The 20,161-nt window shown below is 33.5% G+C and overlaps 1 protein-coding gene and 1 long non-coding RNA gene across 4 annotated transcripts; one reads left to right on the top strand and one right to left on the bottom strand.

Moving 5' to 3' along the window:
- Positions 1-11,599: 11,599 nt before the first annotated feature.
- LOC108200940 (CASP-like protein 1) lies at positions 11,600-12,819 on the top strand. The gene is made up of 3 exons (XM_017369213.2): positions 11,600-11,958; positions 12,297-12,426; positions 12,542-12,819. Exons 1-3 carry the CDS (start codon positions 11,714-11,716, stop codon positions 12,752-12,754), a joined length of 588 nt encoding a protein of 195 aa, XP_017224702.1. The 5' UTR covers positions 11,600-11,713; the 3' UTR covers positions 12,755-12,819.
- A 3,376-nt stretch (positions 12,820-16,195) lies between these two features.
- LOC135149746 (uncharacterized) lies at positions 16,196-19,508 on the bottom strand. Of its 3 annotated transcripts, none has more exons than XR_010287945.1 (5): positions 18,627-19,508; positions 18,186-18,284; positions 17,792-17,885; positions 17,274-17,440; positions 16,196-16,539 (listed from the first exon to the last, which is right to left on the bottom strand). It is a non-coding gene; the product is annotated as an uncharacterized LOC135149746 (long non-coding RNA). The 3 variants fall into 3 exon arrangements; XR_010287946.1 differs by having other exon boundaries at positions 18,186-18,269; XR_010287947.1 differs by lacking the exon at positions 17,792-17,885.
- Positions 19,509-20,161: the final 653 nt, after the last annotated feature.

Genomic DNA, 20,161 nt, shown 5'->3' with positions numbered 1-20,161 from the left:
ATACCCAAGTGAGTTCAGCTGTCGTGTAAGCCATCGCCCTATATTCAGCTTCTGTACTCGAACGAGAGACAGTGGGTTGTTTCTTAGCACTCCACGAAACACAATTTGAGCCCAAGAAAATGCAAAAGCCTGTTGTAGATCGTCGTGTAACCGGACACCCAGCCCAATCAGCGTCAGAAAACACATAGAGATCTAAAGTACTCTCTTTAGTATACGCATTCCCATGGAAATAATCCCTTTTAAATATCGAAGAATCCGCTTGACCATCATGAAATGGGCATTAGTTGGAGCCTGCATGTGTTGACATTCACGGCAAATGCGATATCGGGTCGAGTAAGAGTGATATATTGCAGTGTACCAACAATCTGTCTATAATGGGTGACATCAGGATAAAGAGCAGCACCAACGACAGAAGTAGTCGGTTTTATTGACATAGGAGTTGAAACGGGCTTACAATCTGCCATGTTGGTGTTATGGAGTAAATCAGTTATGTATTTGGACTGCGAGAGAAAAATACCATCCTTGTATTTCTGAACCTGGATCCCCAAGAAATAATTTAATGGGCCAAGATCTTTTATTGCAAACTGAGCTCCCAGTTGAGTAACAAATTCATCAAGCATCTGCGTACGTGTTGCTTCCTGTGAGAATGATATCATCGACATACACTAACAAGATCATGATAGACTCACCATTTCGGTACACAAACATTGATGGATCAGCTACACTGCATTGAAAACCATAATCAAGAATAAACAAACTGAGTCGATCGAACCATGTTCTTGGACCTTGCCTTAACCCATACAAAGAGCGCTTTAAGAGACAAACATGGTCAGGAAATTTCTCATCTTTGAAACTGGGAGGCTGCTCCATGTAGACCGTTTCGTTAAGAAAGCCATGAAGAAAGGCATTTTTGACATCAAGCTGCCGAAGACTCCATCCTTTGACAGTACGAGTTATAGATGGCTGGGTGTTGTTGGGACCTGGAGATTGTGCTTCAGGATTGTGAGTAGGATGAGACAAAGGAATGAGGTCTTGATTAAAAAGACGTGCATGATTTTTGTCAAGAGATAGCGTAGTGGATGGATCGGTAGAAGCTGGCAAGTCACAATGTGAGTGCCAATCCTGAAGTTCGAAAGAAGCATGTGGATCAATGCTACAAAGAGGAGAGTTAGCAAAGGGAAACTTTACTTCATCAAAAATAACATGCCGAGAGATGAAGGCAACGATATCCTTTATGCTTATCACTGTAACCCATAAAAATACAAGGGAGTGACCGAGGTTCAAGCTTATCCTTCATATAAGAACGAAGATAAGGATAACATTGGCAGCCAAAGGTGCGGAAATAATCATATGTAGGTTGCCGCTCATAAAAAAGATAATGAGGTGTGTGCATATCTAGAGAGGGCGAAGGTAGGAGATTTATAAGATATATTGAAGTGAGAAAAGATTCTACCCAATATCTCTTAGGCATAGATGCATGCAACATCATGGCAAGTCCAAGTTCAACCACATGTCGATGTTTGCGTTCGGCTATGCTATTTTGTTCTGGTGTACCAGGACAAGATAATTGATGAATAATGCCTTTCTGCATAAGATGATTAAGAAATTCCAGCTTAGAAAATTCACCACCTTGATCTGAATGAAAGATTTGAATTTCTCTACGAAATTATTTTTCAACCATAGCTTGAAATTTCATAAATATCTTGTAAAAATCTGACTTGTGCTTGAGAGGATAAATCCATGAAAATTGAGAAAAGTCGTCAACAAATATGACATAATAACGAAAGCCTTGATTAGAACGAACTGGAGCAGAGCCCCATAGATCACAATGGATCTTAACAAGCGGTGCATTTGCCTGATTACTTGAAGGAAAGAAAGGAAGCTTAGAGCTTTTACTTAAAGCACAACTCTTACATAGACCAGAAGTCTTTTTATTGACTGAAATAAATTTATTATGCTTACTTAAAGCACAACTCCTACATAGACCAGAAGTCTTTTTATTGACTGAAATAAATTTATTATGCTGCAAATAATTCAAAACTCTAGGTTGAGGATGTCCCAGCCGTCCATGCCAAGTGTCTGCATCCACCACACGAAATCTGTTTGAAAAGAATGCTTTAGCAGGAACTTTGTCTAGGACATATAATCCATCCTTCTTACTCCCCGATGCCAGAATCTGATTTGTCTTGAGGTCTTTAATAAGAAAGCCATGATCATCAAATATAACATAACAGGGATAATCATGCGTAAGTTGAGGAATGGAGATTAAATTTTTCTTTATGTCAGGAACCACAAGCACATCATGCAGAGATAACTGTGAATGCCGAGGAAAAATATGTGCCTGGCTAGTATGTGTAATAGCTAATTGTTGACCATTACCAACCATAACGGCATAACCGAATCACAACCATTATAATTTCTTATATTAGATAAAGTACCTGGATTATCAGTGATGTGCGCTGTTGCTGCAGAATCAGGATGCCAGACACCTTCCTCGGGTGGGGTAATATGAAGTGCAGCTAAGGCTTCAGGCACATGTGTATCCTGATAACTGTTATCAAACCGATGCCAACATTTGAGAGCCTCATGACCTTTCTTCTTGCAAATCTGACATTGAATACTATTATTTGGAGAGTTGAGAGCTGGATTGCGTGCATTTGAACGATGCAGATTATTAGGAGGACGCGAACTAGCTGGGGTAAAACCTCGACCACGCGAATTGAATGATGAACCAGAACCACGCTCAAATTGATTGCGTGAAGTAGAACGTTCACCAACAAATGCAAGAGTATGATTTGGATGCTCAGACAAGGAAGACGCGCGAATTAATTCATGACTATGCAATAGTGGAATCAGATCATTGTAACTTGGTACAGGAGGCTTAAGCATAGCTGTAGAAAGATTCATACCGTGGTCCAAGACCGCTTAACAGCCAAAATACCTTTTTCCGATCAGGAACAGGTTTTCCAATAGCATTTAGATGATCACAAGTCAATTTAAAATCTCGAATATACTCATCGAGCGAAGTAGCCTCCTTTTTCTTTTGTTGAAGTTTGAGAAGCAGTTCAAATTCACGAGCCTCAGAGTCCTTTGAGTAAGTATTTGATAAAGCTTTCCAGACTTGGGCAGAAGTGGTAAGGCCAACAACAGTTCCGAGAGCTTCTTCGGAAATGGTTGCTGTAATCCAAGCTTTCACCAATCTATCTGTACGTGTCCAGGCCGGTAAATCCGGATGCGGTACTATGCTGTTTGCACCATCAACTATGGGTTCAGGTTGTGGTGTGTTTCCAGTGATGAAACCAAGTAAATCTTGACTTTCAATCAATGATAGAACTTGTGTTTCCCACAAAAGATAGTTGGAAGCAGAGAGTTTTAAAGAAAAAAAATTGGCAACATTAAGATTAGCAGGATATGGATATTTGGGTGTAGATTGTCCAGCCATTTGAAAAAAAAAAACTTTGTTTTTATTGTGTGAATGGATCGAACTCGTTAGAGTAGTGGCTCTAATACCATAAAGAAGTCTTGAGTTCTTGTATTTCTCATTCAGATTACAATCTCTTATATAGAGAGTAGATGGAGTTAAGATAACAAACTAAACGGAGTTACAAAAGATCAGGTTGTTACAGAAGATCAGGAAGTTTAGCTCTGAACTATATCTGCCAAGACACAGGTTGTTAAACCTTATCATGTTTATTAGAACCCACCTCTGTTCCATATTTATGCTGAGCAGTGGAGAGCGCGCTAGATTTTAAGAAGTAAAGGTGTAGAGACTTTGTTTTCAAGAAGGAGTTATTATTTCTTTCCTAAAAATAAAAGAAGTACTGAAAATACCTAACAAATGAAGAAATATCTTAACTTGTATGAAGATTTGAGAAAAGAAGCTTCCTAGAAGTTTTTTTTTTTGGGGGACAAATGATAAGGGTTAAAAATATCCTAGCCATCATATCATAAATTATGGCAATTAAATATGACTTGGATTTCTTTGGATATAAGCAAGGAGTTTGGTTATAACTTTTTTGCACAAGGAGTATGAATAAGCTCTTTATGACTTGTAAGCCGAAAGTCGGCTAGAGAAGCTTTAGCCAAGCATGGGCTTAAACAGGTGGTTGTGAACTTGTGATGCTGTATAGCAAATAGTCTATAAAAGCTAAGCTACAAGGTATCTGGAGTATTTTGTATACAAGAACACATGTAAAATATAAATTTATCAATCCCCGGCTATCTCGAGAACCCAAAAACAGAACCTCCAACACTACTAGAAAACAGTCAATAGACATCGGCTAAAACCCGATGTTAAACGATTTCCTAACCTCCAAGACAGAGTTCAACTAGAATATAATAATCAAAACATTCTTTAGCTAATTAATATATTTTTCTTATTTTGTATACAAAAATAAGTTATCATAAAAATAGTTTATAAACTTGGTGTGTAACAATGATTGCATGATGTGATATTAGGGCCTTCTTGTTTGCAACATTCCTAACGTCACTTGTAGCTCTAGTGACCAGTAAGCAAACCGAAATGATTCCCATGCCTTTCCCACCTTACGGAGCATCTGTTTCAGCTGAATACACAGATTTACCAGCCTTCACGTAAGTTCAGTTTTTGTTTTGCACAGTACAATTAATGCAAATGTTTCTTGCCTATGACCCTCTACCAACATGGATTTTTCTTTATCTTTTTTTCAGATATTCGTCATCAGCCCTTTCAGTGACTTGCTTCTACAGCATAATTACTATCATTTTATCTTAATCTACACTCATGAAACGTTCTGCTACATCAATAAAGTTGATGTCATGTGTTTTCGCCGTAGATGTGGTAGGCAATGGAAATATATATTCTATATCCCTACACTGTTATACGACAACATGTATAATAATTAAATAACCATTGCATTTTTGTCCTCAGCTACTCTTAGGGATTTTAGCTTCGGCAACTGGAGCCTCAGGTGAAGTAGCCTACTTAGGACTCAAAGGAAACTCAAATGTAGGATGGCACAAGATCTGCGATGTCTATGATTCCTTCTGTCGATACATTGGATTCTCGGTTTTAACCTCAATCTTTTCCTCCATGGTGCTAGTATTCCTGATCATCCTCTACATCAATACTGTATCACGAAGATAAACAAATTGACCACGCCATTGATTCATCAAAATATTGAGATTGGTCGTAGGCTCCCTGTATGTTTTATGCATTGTATTACTTTTCAGGTTCTTGTGCAGTGTGTGACTCATCTCTGTAAGGACCTCAGTTTGCATTAATTTTTATGTAATTAAGCTGTCCATGAGTAATACCTGAATGGCTGAATGTATTTTGACTTCTACAATGCCAATTTTTTTATTGAACACCATATTCTCCTAAAATTTGAATCGATTTCAAAAATCAACCGGTTGCTTTTATCGGTGGTGGCTTTAGTTGCCGACTTTTGACCAGTTTTCCTGTAGTGAAGCTAAGAGAGATTGGTGTTAGGGCAGGCTCCCTTTATCTTTTATGCATTCTATTACTTTCCACATTCTTATGCAGTACTATGTGACTCATCTATGTAAGGACACTAGTTTGCATTAATGTTTATCATAACTAGGATGCCCAGTTATTCTTCAAGCTAAGAGAGAGGTGGGTGCAAGTTATATTATCTCCATGCCAACTCAAAAAATGGATAGGGTATTTTGGTTTAAAGATTTTGAAAAATATTATGGTTTTGATATCTATCAAGTAGCACCATGAATGTTGAAGATTGACTAGACATATAATATTATCTTATAGCTTAAAAACAGGATGTACAACATATTCATTTTAAACCTACAGTGACTATACGCATATGATATAGTCGGTTTTTACTATTTCTACTAAAGTTCCACCGCGAACGTAGAAGATTGATTAATATACGATATTTTGTTATAGCATTATAATACCTGTTCATACAAAATCAGAATAAATAAAATTAAAGCAGAAACAAAATTTAGGAAAAACAAGTATCAATCATGTAAAAGAAAATCTTTAAATACCTTGATTTTAAACAACAATACTTGAATCCATTAAATTTACAAAAAAATAAGAAAAAACTAAATTTAGATAATGCATATATACAATTTTATTATGAGTTTTTACATAAACAGACACACACACATATGATTCCAATATATACAACCAATTGAAAAATAATTTTATTTTTTTATTGAATTTGATATTTAAATACGCAGGTTATTCTCACTCCTGGTGTTGAGAAGTTTTCAAGAGGATTAGTGAAAGGAAACCATTATTTTGTCTCTGTTATGGAGGTCTTGGACAAAGTTGGTTCTGAGCCAGAACTTCTCGAGACTCACAGTCACACTGAAAATGATGAAGGAGAGAAGGAATTAGAGGAGGATGGCTGGATTGATGTGATTTCTGACAGCAGTTCCGACCAACCAGTGAAAAAAGTCAAGAATCTGAAAACTTTGTTCAGATCCATGGTCCAGATTCCGTAAAACCAGTAAAAAAGGTCAAGAATTTGAAAACTTTTTATGATGACCAGCAGGAAAGGAAGCCAGTGAATATTCAGCTAAGCCAAAAGCAGAAGCGAAATGATCTTGATACTTCAACGTCAGTTCGAAAAAGATATAGGACTGTAGCTTCTTGTTATAGTGAAGAGATAGGTTCGGGCAGGAGTACTATTCCATCTGTCCGGAAATATGGTGATCATCTCATGATATTTGATTGGAGCAGATTCTTCATTGTTTAGGAAGATTGTAATGAAACATTATAGTTACCTGGAAAAATATCAGGTCATAATTGATACATTCCAATAAGGATCAATGGGTGGAGAAATAACTAATAATCTAGCCTTAGATTGTTTTTTGATAGGGTGTTACAATGAACACAATAATGATAGAAAAGCTTTATAACAAAATTTAGTGTTTACAATATTATATCTATCACCAATAAAATGAAGTGTTTATATAGATACATAAGAAGTTTCTCGAAGACGCCCGAAGGTGCTAGGAGGTGGATATATGATGGACTGCCCAGACGACCCAACTAGATGATGCACAAGTCAAACTAGGCCCAAAAATTTTAGGTCTACAGTTTATTCTCTTTATTTACTTTTTTTAGTTTAGTTTGTGTGTGAAATATAATATTATTATAAACAAATTATTATATTATATTTATCTTGAAAAGTCAATTAATTAAAAGTAGTTAATGTTTAAATTATTTATTTGTTCTAATTTATTCATATTTATAATCTTAATATATATACATGTGACATATACATGGATGAGTTTATTAAAAAGGAACTTCTACTCATGTGAGAGAAATGATATTACTTGATTTATAAGTATGATTAATGTATTACACTGATTATTAATATTCACATGCAAGTTGAGTAATTTTGTACTCGTTTAATTTTTGGCACCTAGTTTAGAAGTCAGATTTAGATTAATTTTTAAAATAAATAAATATGAAAAGATTTTAATTTATTAAAAAAAAATTTAAAAACATATCCTTAACAACTTAGTGATTAGTGAATAGGATGTCACTGCCTTGAAACACCTCTAAAAAATTTGAAGGATTACAGTAATTTTAAGACGGTATTGTTTTCATGAAAAAAATATTTTATATTTTTTTATGCATATGATTTATTTATGGACCCCAGACATTTTCATTGGGTTTCTCATTTCCTACCTTCACCCATTTTACAACTAGGCTAAAACCATAGTATTAAAATACTTTATTAACTTAACTCACCTCTAAAAAATTTGAAGGACGACTATGACAGTAATTTTAAGACTGTATTGTTTTCATGAAAAAAATATTTTATATTTTTTTTATGCATATGATTTATTTATGGACCCCAACATTTTCATTGGGTTTCTCATTTCCTACCTTCACCCATTTTACAACTAGGCTAAAACCATAGTATTAAAATACTTTATTAACTTAACTTAAACTAATTACTTGACTTCTATGATATTTATCAGTTGAATAACATATTAACAATGGTTACTGGAAACGTATGCATTTCACGTGTGCCAAATGATGAGATCTCAAATAAGTTACCAACATATAAGAGCCAACCATATTGACATGAGATGAATTATTTAGTTAGCAAAATTTGACTTTGAAGACTTGACCATTATTGATAGATATAATTTCATAACTGAACCATTAGTGAAAAAGGTCAAGAATCTGAAAACATTGTATGATGACCAGCAGGCAAAGAAGCCAGAAAATATTCAGCTGAGCCAAAAGCAGAAGCGAAATGATCTTGATAACTCAACTTCAGTTCGAAAAAAATATAGGACTGTAGCTTCTTGTTTATCCAAAGATAGGATGGCAACCAGTTCACAAAAAGAAAGCCCTTGTTGGAGCCCCGGAGGTTCTCTAGATGATAATCGTCGTGATCAAGAAAATCCTCAATCTAGCATGTTAATTGACTTGAACTTGCCTCAACAACCTGTAAACTTTCCAAACAGCGCTTTCCTGACAGATTCAACAAACATGCAAGATGATATCACGAGTACACAACAAAATGTCTTCTATGCACCCAACACCTCTGCAGACATTAGTGTTCCTGAGCAGCCTGCTAACTATTCCATCGGTCCTGGAATATGGTGATCATATACATGATATTTGACTGGAGCATATTCTTCGATTGTAATGAAACATTATAATTACTTGGAAAAATATCAGGTTATAATTCTGTTTAACATATTTGATTATAAGTAACTCTAATGAAAACAAAAAAGTTTAAAATATGAAAAATTTGAAGGGAATTACATAGACATAGTCATATTTATATGCTCATTGATTATATCAATATGATATTTTCACAGGGCCGGCTCTAGTACGATAGATAAAATGCCCTATGCAAGCATAATAATTAGGCCCCCTATATATTAAAGTACTAAATTTATTTTTTAAAAATAACTCTACATGTATTTCTAATAAACCTGGCAATATGACACGTAACACACTAATACGAAACGAAACGACACGAAAAAAAATAGATATGAATTTTGATTTTTGATACACGAAACACGGAAATACACGAACACGAAATTACACGAAAGATTTCGTAACGGATATGGGTTTTGTTTTGGGTACACGAAATACACGAAAGTACACGAAATATTTGTACATAAATTTTATTATAATATATTAAATATATAATTGTGTTAAATAAATATATATTTATATGTGTATGTAGATATATATTATAGACACATTAACAAATTTGTAGATAATTGTATGCAAGCATAACTATATCATTCATGTCTAGTAAAATTATACAAAAAAAATATATAAAAGCTATTTTTTGATTAAAATTATATTGATATTTTTATATATAAAGTACACAAAAAATACACGAAACTAAAGTATACGAAACAAATATTGAAGATAAGAGTTAGCTAAAACAGAGAAAAGAGGCACGTTGGTCAGGGAGAGGGAGTGGTGTCTTGCTTTTCAATTACCAGCAACGCTGTTTCTATTCAATTTACTAGCCAACAGCTCAGGTTGTAAATGGGCCCCCTTGTCAAGCAGGCCCCATGCAATGGCATGGGCTGCATAGGGTTAAAGCCGGCCCTGTCTTCACATCATGTCAAAATAATTGCAATAATATATTTGTATTTTCACTAATATCTTATTTAAGGTAAGAAGCACAATTGATGGTTTTTATTTATCAAGAATCAAAATTGCATTTTTTCTCAAGAAAATGACAAAAAATATTTCAAAAGGGAATTTTTTAAAAACTATTTGTTATTAGAATAAGCACATTTTTTTATTAACATGGATGTCCTTATAGGTAACATATATAAAAATCATATATAAACATGTCATAAATTTTATTATGATGAAGAAAGAAGAACAAATAATACACACGCATCAATTAGATTGCTACATTCCAATAAGGATCAAGGAGAAATAACAAATAATTCACACCTTAGAATGTTTTTTGATAGTGGTGTTACAATGAAAACAATAATGATAGAAAAGTTTTACAACATAATTAAGTGTTTACAATATTATATCTATCACCAATGAAATGAAGTGCTTATATAGATACACAAAGTTTTTCGAACACGCCAGGGTGCTAGGAGGTGGATATATGATGGACTGACGAGACAACCCAACTACATAATGCACATGTCAAATTAGGCCAAACATATTAGCTCCATTACATACCGATAGAGTTTAGGCTCTTTATTTACTTCTTTTAGTTTAGTTAGTGAGTGAAAAATAATATTATTATAAACAAATTATTATATTATACTTATCTTGAAAAGTCAATTAATTAAAAGTAGTTAATTTTTAAATTATTAATTTGTTCAAATTTATTTATATTTATAATCTTAATATATATACATGTGACATATACATGGATGAGTTTATTAAAAAGGAGCTTTTACACATGTGAGAGAAGTGATATACTTGATTTATAAGTATGATTAATGTATTACACTAATTATTAATATTCACATGCAAGTTCTAGCCGAGTAATTTTGTACTTTATCTCATTTAATTTTTGGCACCTAGTTTAGAAGTCAGTTTTAGATTAATTTTTAAAATAAATAAATATGAAAAGATTTTAATTTTTAAACATATCTTTAACAACTTAATGATTAGTGAATAGGAAGCCGCTCACTACCTTGAAATACCTCTAAAACATTTGAACGACAAGTATGACACTAATTCTAAGACGGTATTGTTTTCACAACAAAAATATTTTATAATATTTTTATGCGTATGATTTGTTTATGGACTCCGGACATTTTCATTCTTGGGTTTCTCATTTCCTACCTTCACTCATTTTACAACTAGGCTAAGACGATAGTATTAAAATACTTTATTAACTTAATTAAAATTAATTAGTTGACTTCTATGATATTTATCAGTTGAATAACATATTAATACTCGAAAGATATGCATTTCACGTGTGCCAAATGATGAGATCTCAAATAAGTTACCAATATATAAGAGCCAACCATTTTGACATAAGATGAATTATTTAGTTAGCAAAATTTGACTTTCAAGACTTGACCATTATTCATACATATAATTTCATGACTGAGCCATTATTGAGGAGACATAAGAAAAACATGCATGGATCACTCAAAGCTGCCGGATTTAGAATTTTTTAGATAGTTGTAAATTTCGGGAATTATCATTTTTTAATGGTTGGAAATTGTTTGATACCTATGGTCTCACCATATTGCGGATGTAATCAAATTAAAAATAGGGAAAAAATGAGAGGGAATAAAATTTAATTTATATTATAAGAAAGATAGTATATAATATATATATATAAATATATAATGGTTGAAATTTTTCCAGAGGAACAGGTTATTACTCTTTTCAAGAAATGAGTAGTATTAAATTTTTGATTTTTTTCATTTGTATCACTAGTTCTTTAGAATAATAATTTGCGGGGCAGTGTGGCATGCAGTACCGTGCTTTTACTCCAATTATATGGTTCTTGTTTTATATCTTAAAAATGGATGCATTTAGCTCTGGCAACGTTTAACAATACACTTGAAGAAAATCATTAATTTATAATAACCACCAATAACGTAACGATAGATCAGTTCATATTCACAGCTCATGCAACTCTATAAATAGTGCTTTGAAACGTCTTGATTCTTGAGAAACCTCAAGCTTTCACATTTCTTCAACTCTTCTTTCTATTCTGCTTCACTTATATATAAGGAAGAAGAGTAGCATTAATATTAAGTAATGTCTTCCATTAACCCCGAATCACAATCAATGGCTCAAGATCATAAAAAGAATGGTCATGGCAGCCATAAACAAGAGAATTGCGTGAGGGTCATTGAAGTTGTACTGAGGTTCACTTTGTTCTTAACAGCTTTAGCTCCCGTTATACTCCTTGCCACTAGTAAGCAAACGGTGTTTTTTCGACTACCGTTCCCTCCTTATGGAATGTCAGTTTCTGCTAAATTCACTACTATGCCTGCCTTGGTGTAAGCTATCTACAAGCAAATCTGTTTCTTGTTTGTCACAATATTACTTCTTTCAAAGGGTTCCTTTCGACATGATTTTGCTAATTAAATATCATGTAGATGCCGGGACGGATCTAGGAAGAGGCACGGGGGACACCTAAATTTTTTTTCTCCTTTTTTTACCATTCTAAATTTTGCAAAATTTAAAAATATATAGGTGTTTTTCGAAAATTTATTTAGTACCCCCTAAAATTCGAATACTCGATCTGTCCCTGTGTAGACGGGAAATTCATGTATATATCACCACTATGAGCAGTTTTGCTAGAGAGTAACAAAAGAATTACTCAATGCTGTTGCAGGTATGAAATTTCAGCGCTTTCGGTGGCTTGCTTATACAGCATCATCACAGGGCTCTTAGCCCTTTTTTCTTTTATGAAGGGAGCAAACAGATCAGCAAAACTAACGTTTACTATTTTTGTGATGGATTTGGTAAGGCTTCCCACCTCTCTATTTCAAATCAACGGAGTTTATATTTTCTATATGATTAATTTGCTCTTTTGATTACTGTGATAAAATTGACTTGTTAAACAAATACGTGGCACAGCTACTAGTTGGGATCGTAGCAGCAGCAGCAGGAGCAGGAGGAGAAGCTGCATACATAGGACTTAGAGGAAACAAAGCTGCAAAATGGCCCAAGATCTGCACTGTCTATGATACCTTTTGTCTTCATGTCGGATTCTCTTGCCTCATTTCAAGCTTTGCAGCCATGACACTAATATCTCTTATTGTTCTCTATGTTCTTAGCCTTTCACCTTAATCAGAACTACTGATATACTTCTAAACGTGGCCGTGTTTCTTTATACTATATGCCGTGTATCTTTACATTTTCGTGTTGCTTTTCCTTTATTTTAGGTTTTTTTTTTACATTCTGTTACGTTTCCATAAATAATCAAGCCAAAGCTAAATATATCCCTCCAACACATCTCTATTGAGTGAATATTTAATATATTTTGCAATGAAAGATATTTGGGACTCCACAGTGATGGCCTTAATAATACGGCCAGTAAAGTTATTGATATATAGGAAACATCGTTACAAAGAAAAACAAAACCACATGCAAAATTTGACTACGTATTTCGTTTTACTCAACTTCTGTTACGTCAAAAATTTGAAAGTCAAATTTATTTTGAATATGAGTACTTATATAAAATTTGTAACTATTTTTTTATGCAAAATTTCATATATTATTTGAGATTAGTTATACCGCATGAAAAAAGATTTATATGGATATATATTATTATTGTAATTCTAAATTTTGTGTAAACAAATTGGAATATAGATCTAACATAGTAATATTTTATTTTTACTGAAAAACAATAATTTTTTATTTATATTGTTGAGGGCTTCAAATATTTTTCTTTGACATTAGGCCTAATAAGTTCCATCTCAACAAATATAATTATTTCCGTGCTACGGAAAAAATGATGTATAGTTACATGATTGCTATGGGGTTTGTAAATTCCCATTCTGTGAGCTAGCTGCTTGCGGAAAAAGCGAAAATTGTTTGTGTGTTCTCAGTATTTGCTCCTTGTACAGATAGCTGACTTGCATGCTATATTGATATGTTTTCTGATGAGTGAGCTTTCAAGAATACCTAGCGCACAAATTATTTTGATATCTATTTTTTTTTATACTCAGTACAGATGTGCAAATTGCAATAATGTTTGTATATGAGTTTGGACATAATCAACTCAGATTTATGATTATATTATCAAATCTTAAACAAGGAGAGATTATTGAAAATACTAAGTTGATGATGTGAATATATATGTATTTATCAAAATCGGTTATTCTACGAATTATAGTCGATTTTACTTATTCCGGGGACAAAAATTTTTTTATAGAATACCAACTGGTAATTAGAAGTTGGTGACTAAACTTCTATGATGTTAGAGACTTTCTCAAAACGTAGGAGGAGAATGGAAAGTGTTGATAACCGAAGGTGCTCCGAATTAGATAAGTTTTGCACCATAACATTAGAAAATTACAACATGGAAAGAGATTAAAGTAATAAGGGAGCAATGTGCTAACAAATATGAATTAGTACATGATTAATTGTAATTATTTTTGTGTGTGTTTAGATTGATAGGATGTTATATGTATATACTCTTTCACTTATATATCATCATAATGTGTCAAAATCGGTATGGCGTATATAGAGCAAGGATTTTACATAGATTGATAGGGAGAGATGCTATATTAGTGAAAGAGAATCTACCAAGAATTCATTTCACCTTTTGTACGTACGTATAGTTTCTATTATAAAAGTATTAGTCCAAATTGAGTTATAATATTCATGTTCTTCCTTTTCATTACATGCAATTAGTATTTACAAAATTAAAAAATAAGGTAACGCAAAAACAGGACTGTATTAATCTTTTTCTCCATGAGTGCTTTATAAATAACATAATTTGAGACTTTAGAGTTATTGTTGAAGGAAAATTATTTTATATTAGCGGAAGAAAATCAATTAAGAAGCTATTGCCTTGAAATCTAAGAAAAAACAGGTAAATAATGTTTTGATGTCAATGCGAATAAATTATATTTACTTATAGGTTAGAGTGATCCTTATCATGTGATCAAGGAGAAACTAGGGAGGAACCTCCATAACAATCTTTCAAAGCTTATGATCCTGATTTTCAATGAACTATGAGCATGTCTAAGAAATTGATTAAAGGGTGATGCAAATACAAGACAAGGCCTCAATAACTTTTAATATTCAAGATGTTCAACTTGATGAATATTATAGATATGCAAGGGAGAATTAAAATTTTTGTAAAAACATGACCAAGACGTGAAGATCATCACATAAGAAGGGAAATCATTATACATCAAGCCAGCTATCCAACTATAACTCATGAAATCAAAGAACATGATAAAATTCTGTTGGGTTCCGAGGCACAAAACGCAGCGGATATGCGTAAATAAATAAATTTTTTGAAACCCAAGAACATGATTCATGTATAATTATGGGCAGATTATGGAGATAACGAATCATACCTTTCAAAAGCTTGACTTTCACGAACTCAACGGAGATCCTAGCTATCACGGTTTGTGTCTACCTCTCGGAAAACACCTCTATGGTATCCACACGAGCACCGACGGATGGACAACTGACATAAATGTTTAAAAGAATAATGTATTGCCTCTAGGGCACCTACACTAACAATCTCCCACTTGCACTAGAGCCAATCACCCATATATCTAATACCCATGGAACTAGTGTGACCATCGTGCTTCTGTTGCGACAAGCCTTTGGTCAGTGGGTTCCTTTGGTCAGTGGGTCTGCAATGTTATCATTTGTGTGCACTTTACATATGTGTATATCACCCCTTTCATTAATCTCTCGAATAAGGTGAAATCTCTTGAGTATATGTTTGGCCCAGGAGTGAGATCTAGGTTCTTTAGCCTGTGCTATGGCTCCATTGTTATCGCAGTATAGATCAATGAGATCTGCGATCGATGGAACCACTCCAAAATCAGAAATGAACTTTCGAATCCAAACGACCTCCTTAGCTGCTTCACAAGCTGCAATGTACTCAGCCTCCATTGTAGAATCAGCTACTGTTTCTTGCTTTGAACTTTTCCAGCTTACAGCACCTCCGTTTAGACAAAACACAAAACCAGACTGTGATACAGTATCATCTCTGTCTGTTTGGAAACTTGCATCGGTGTAACCTTTTACAACGAGTTTCTCCTCTCCTCCATACACCAAGAATCACTACTAGAATTCTGCTAATACGCATCAGTTAAAAACTGATGTCCCGCAGAATTGTAACTGATGTTACTGTGGGCGATGTTAAAGGTACATGTCTTTAACATCAGTTAATAACTGATGTCTGTTGTTGGATTTAACATCGGTTTTGTAAATCAAAATGATGTATATTATACTCTTTAACATCAGTTCTGTAAGCTTGGATGATGTCTATTATACTCATTTACATCGGTTAATAACTGATGTTAAAGCTTAGTGCCTTTAACATCGCCCACAAAGACATCGTTCGAATTTTTTGCTTACATCAGCTAATAACTGATGTCTATAGTCTTTGACATCAGTTCAATTTTAAAAAAACTGATGTTACAACATTTGATTAACATCATTTCTTTACCCAATAACTGATTTAATAACACTGAATTAACATCATTTTTATACGCGACAAATACTAAACCAAGAAACAACCGAATCAACAACTAAATCTTATTAATAATCTTATCAATGCATATATAAATCAATTGTAATCTATACATCCATCAAATTCCAATCTCACCTACTACACATCCATTAATTCCATATTCAACTGAAACTCAAAAAAACACATATCTAGAAAAGTAGTCGGTGTGCAATTTGAATAAACTATTACTCATCCTCAGCTCGATGTTTAATGAATCTATCATCCTCTGGCATACAAAACTGCAACTTTGTTCTCGATCTTACTACCTTGAAGCTGTTATTTTCCAAACAGACGATACAACGGGACTGTGTGCGAGAACTTAAAGAAGCTTGAAATCGACAGAGCTGGTCCCTTTCCTGCAGAGTGGATCCTGAAAAGTTTACAATCAATCGTTATACTGTGACTAGCTTTAGTCAATCTATAGCCGAGCAGAGTAGAAATATTGGAGCTAATTTTTACAAGAAAGCAACACTGGAGTATACCACATTGATTAGGGATGAAGAAAATTATTGTGCAAGCGCGGTTAATTTTTAAGAACAACCAACACATTATATATTAAGTGGCATTAGTCGGACAAAAAAATTTAACACAGGGGAATAAAACAGCTGCAATGGAGCATAGTAACATCACACAGAACTATTAAAGTAAGCTCACTGGAAGGGGGATAAAATGACTTGCTCATGATTGTACTGTTTCTGTGCTTCTTAGTAATAACAGGATTAATCTTTCTCTTTCCAAATTCTCCCATTTTTATGGAAACTGAATAAAACTGGGATAATTAATATCCAGATCCCAAATACATTCTACCATTATCCTGGACTCTGCAATTAACTTGGTGCTATGACTATATATGTCCTGAACCAAGAACCAATTGAAAGATGGATGCTAGGAACAAATCATATATCACTGAAACAGTGCAACATACTGATTCTTTAGCCTACATACTTGGTTCCCTTAGCCTGTATCCGAGGGGGAAAAAAGGTAAGACAGGCGCTTAAGTGATCTCAAGTTATTGAAAAAAAGCTTTTTTGAATTAGTAATAGAACAGCATGAGCATATCAATTGGCGTTTGATAACAGTATTCCTAACATGAACATATATTACCTGATCCCCATATAAACCAGTGGCCGAATGAATTGATGATGATACTTGCGGCAATTCTGGTGAACTCTCTTTCTTGGCAATCATCATAAAAATTTTCAGACTTGGAAAAAAGCAATCGTTAGAAGTAGCCTTAACTCTGAGATGTCTTTTATCAGTTCAGTCGTCGGCTGAGATCACAAAAAGGTAAATTTAATTTACAATGCAACCGGAGAATCAAAGCCAATGAAATATATTGTTCTGGGAACTGGTGATCCATAATTTAATTGATTGTGTGGGATTTGTGTCATATAATAAAAGGTTTCTTAAAGGGAAGACACATTTTTCGACAGTAGGGAAATAAGAAGAAAAAGTATTAGAAGTATTGTTGAGCTTGATAGCAATATGTCACTAATTTATAAAATGTATCACAGAGAATATTTGTGGTACTAATAATGTTGTCAATAAGTCTACATTAGCATAAAAAGAACTAAAAGAAGGTTGGCAGAACAAAGAACACTGAAAAAGCCAAGAAGTCTCACAATTGTTTTAAGATTACTCTTGATAAGAACGATATTTAAGAAGCACACCATGGACTGCAACTTGGTCCAGCAATCTTTTTTCAAGTTGCAGTATCTGCGTAGAGTTGAAACAACAGCATTACAAAAAAAAATTAAAACTGATTTCGAAAATGGGGAGACAACTAGATCTGACAGAGGCTTAAAAATATCTGGTAACAGCGAGCTTTTGAATTTTATGGCTAGCCAAGATAAAACATTGTTACACTTAAGATTTTTCTTGAGGGAAAGAGAATATAAAAGTTCTTCTAGTCTTTCAGTGAGCTACTGCTAGAGAGAGTCGGCAGAATGTGTAGGTGACATGTATATTTTCCTAACATTCACATATCCAAATAAATACATGTTGTCAGTTTTGTACCTCTTGCCTCAATGTATTCTGAACATGAGGACTGAAAGATGATTTTCCATTGCTACTTGTGCAACCTTCTAAGTGCCCATTATCCTGGTAACATAAGATCTGATATTCAATTAAGAAACAGAGCAGATATATAGTCAATTACGTGAATAAATTATAAGTTTTAAATATCTAACATACAGTAAACGATGTTAATACAAAGGAAAGCAAGAATAATATGTCAGACAGGGTTAGCTGAATGAACATCAATATAGACAAGCTCTTATTAAATAAAGACTTTATGCTCAAAAGATAAACATATTTTGAAGATATTAATCCCCATTATAATGTCTAGGGTCTGACTGAATCTAGCAGGCACAGGTAGGCTCCAACTAATATAAATAATACGAGATGGTAACTAAAGAGAGGAAATGGGTCATGCAATAACAAATAATAGACACATACCATTCTTTCCAGAGTTGAAAACCATATCTTGAATACTGTACGAACAACCACCTTTAGGGTTCATTGTTAACTTCAGGGCAGGTTCCAACTTTATAAATGGCTTCAGTTTTCCATCCTAAAAGGTTGGTGTATATATAGTTGACAAAGACATTCCAATCAGCGACACATATATCATAATCACATCATAAAGATGACAATTACGCCCTATACAGTAATTAGTATAACATGTAACTAAAAAACAAGAATATACGGTGTATTTCTTCAACGTGCAATTTAATCAGCCTCAACATTTGGCTTGAGATATTTCTGACTATCACTACTCTGTATGACAATAACAGGCACCTGCTCTTCACTCAGCCCAAAATATGGTTCATTCAAAACCAAAAGAAAATACCACAAGTAATACAAATCACAAGCAAGCCAAGCAAACCAATTCAAAAAATGATAAGCAAACCATAAGCACACCAAATCAATTAAATCATAAGAGATAAATTACAAGCAAAGTGGTTAATATCAGTAGCCCTCATATATATACAAGAACACCAAAATCAAGAACCTTCATATATACATAATAGCATAATATTAACCCAAAAAACAAGCAAATACACCATGTATACACCAATCAAAGTTTACCAAGTCAAAAAATAAGCTCCCAATCCACTGATTAAGCTAGAGCTTCGAGCCTCCACAACAGAGCAGCGACTAGCAAGATGTACAGAAGACACGTCGGGACTGAAGAAGTAGGGACGGGATCGAGGGTTTATAACTCTTGGAGCGCCTAAACCGGGACGGAATTGAGGAACACACCGGTGGATTCTTCTGGGGGCGATTTCTAGGGTTCTTGAGCTCCTCGGGGCGTTTTTTTGTTTAAATGAGTGTGTTGAGTGTGTCTGAATGATTTGATTGTTTTATGTTTTAGGTTTTTATTATATCGGTGTAGTATTTTGTTTTTTGTTTTATGTTTGTAATATGTTGGGTTGTAATGATTTTATGTTAATTTATGTGTTTGTGAGTAGTTTTAGTTTTATATTTTAGTTGAATAATTATAAGTTTTAATATTTTAAAGTTGAATATATGATTTAGTTTTAATATATTAAAGTTGAGTAATTATAATTTTTAATATTTTAAAGTTGTATATAAGATTTGTGTATTTTAAATTTTTAATGATTTTGATTATATAAATATTTATATGTATGTGTTTGTAGTTGAATGATTTTAGTTTAAAGTTTTATGTTGTGAAAATTGGAGGGAGATGAAATTTGTTTAAGGGAGGGAAGTTGAAATTTTATAAGGGAGAGAGATTTTTGATTAGGGGGAAATGGGGGTGGGAATGGTGTAAACTTTTTTAAACACGTACCTTACACATCAGTTGCATAAATAACTGATATCTAAAGTACTTTAACACATCAGTTGAAGTGAAAATGATGTTAAAAGCATTTTTAACATCAGTGGCAATTCTAACTGATGTCTGAAGTGCGATGTCTATTCCACTTTTTCTAGTAGTGAATAAATCTTTAGTTCTTTTCAGGTACTTA

Source organism: Daucus carota, chromosome 9, assembly GCF_001625215.2.
Source record: "Daucus carota subsp. sativus chromosome 9, DH1 v3.0, whole genome shotgun sequence".
Taxonomy (NCBI): domain Eukaryota; kingdom Viridiplantae; phylum Streptophyta; class Magnoliopsida; order Apiales; family Apiaceae; genus Daucus; species Daucus carota.
The sequence above is the reverse complement of the archived record's forward strand: the minus strand, read 5'-3'. Positions and strand labels throughout refer to the sequence as shown.